Source organism: Numida meleagris, unplaced genomic scaffold, assembly GCF_002078875.1.
Source record: "Numida meleagris isolate 19003 breed g44 Domestic line unplaced genomic scaffold, NumMel1.0 unplaced_Scaffold400, whole genome shotgun sequence".
Classification (NCBI taxonomy): Eukaryota; Metazoa; Chordata; class Aves; order Galliformes; family Numididae; genus Numida; species Numida meleagris.
The window spans coordinates 45,764-47,198 of NW_018364621.1; the positions used below are offsets into that span (position 1 = coordinate 45,764).

The 1,435-nt window shown below is 66.2% G+C and overlaps 1 protein-coding gene across 1 annotated transcript in view; it reads right to left on the bottom strand.

The window, feature by feature from the left end:
• Window positions 1–1,430, bottom strand: part of CDC37 (cell division cycle 37) — a gene marked incomplete at its 5' end in the record, with an annotated part of 8,327 nt that extends 6,897 nt beyond the window's left edge. The window contains one exon of the mRNA XM_021383436.1: window positions 981–1,430. Within this exon, the coding sequence (XP_021239111.1) occupies window positions 981–1,430 (450 nt within the window). The remainder of the gene's footprint in view (window positions 1–980) is intronic.
• Window positions 1,431–1,435: the final 5 nt, after the last annotated feature.

The window sequence follows — 1,435 nt, forward strand, 5'->3', positions numbered from 1 at the left end:
CAATGGGATGGGGACCCCCAGAGACCCCACAACGGGGCAGAGACCCCCATGGGTCACCCCACAACAGAGTGGGCACCCCCAGGGATCCCACAATGGGGCAGAGACCCCCTTGGTCATCCCACAGTGGGGCAGAGACCCCCATGGGTCACCCCGCAATGGGGTGGAGACCCCCACAGACCCCACAGTGGGGCAGAGACCCCCAGAAACCCCACAGTGAGGCAGAGACCCCCATGGGTCATCCCACAGTGGGGCAGAGACCCCCAGAGACCCCACAGTGAGGCAGAGACCCCCATGGGTCACCCCCCCAATGGGATGGGGACCCCCAGGGACCCCACAGTGGGGCCGAGACCCCCATGGGTCATCCCACAGTGGGGCAGAGACCCCCATGGGTCACCCCACAATGGGACAGAGATCCCCAGAGACCCCAGAGTGGCACAGAGACCCCCATGGGTCACCCCACAACGGGATGGGGACCCCCAGGGATCCCACAATGGGGCAGAGACCCCCATGGGTCACCCCGCAATGGGGCAGAGACCCCCATGGGTCACCCCCCAATGGGACGGGGACCCCCAGAGACCCCACAAGGGGGCAGAGACCGCCATGGGTCACCCCACAATGGGACAGAGATCCCCAGAGACCCCAGAGTGGCACAGAGACCCCCATGGATCACCCCACAACGGGATGGGGACCCCCAGGGATCCCACAATGGGGCAGAGACCCCCATGGGTCACCCCACAATGGGGTGGGGACCCCCAGAGACCCCATAGTGGGGCAGAGACCCCCATGGGTCATCCCACAGTGGGGCAGAGACCCCCATGGGTCACCCCACAATGGGATGGGGACCCCCAGGGACCCCACAGTGGGGCAGAGACCCCCAGAGACCCCACAGTGAGGCAGAGAGCCCCAAGGGTCACCCCCCCATGGGATGGGGACCCCCACAGACCCCACAATGGGGCAGAGACCACCGTGGGTCACCCCACAATGGGGTGGGGACACCTAGAGACCCCACAGTGGGACAAAAACCCCCATGGGTCACCCTGACCTCCATGGGTCACCCTACAACGGGACGGGGACCCCCAGAGACCCCGCAATGGGGCAGAGACCCCCCCCAGAGACCCCCCAGCGGGGCCCACCTTGCTGAAGCCGTCCTTGCTCAGCGTGTCGACGTTCCAGGGCATGTTCTTCTCCTTCTTGCGCAGCTCCTCCAGTTTGCTCTCCCAGCTCTTCTCCTCGTGACGCAGCTGCTGCGCCTCCGCTTGCAGCCTCTCCCGTTCCCCCCGGACCCCCCCGGACCCCCCCCCGGGCTCCGCCAGCTCCAGCTCTTTCAGTTTCCTCTGGCACTCGGCGAGTTTCCGCTTGCACTCCCTGCAGCCCTTGTCCAGCTCCTCTTTCTCTTTCTGGAATTGCTCCATCCTCTCCACGCGGGCCTGGGTTG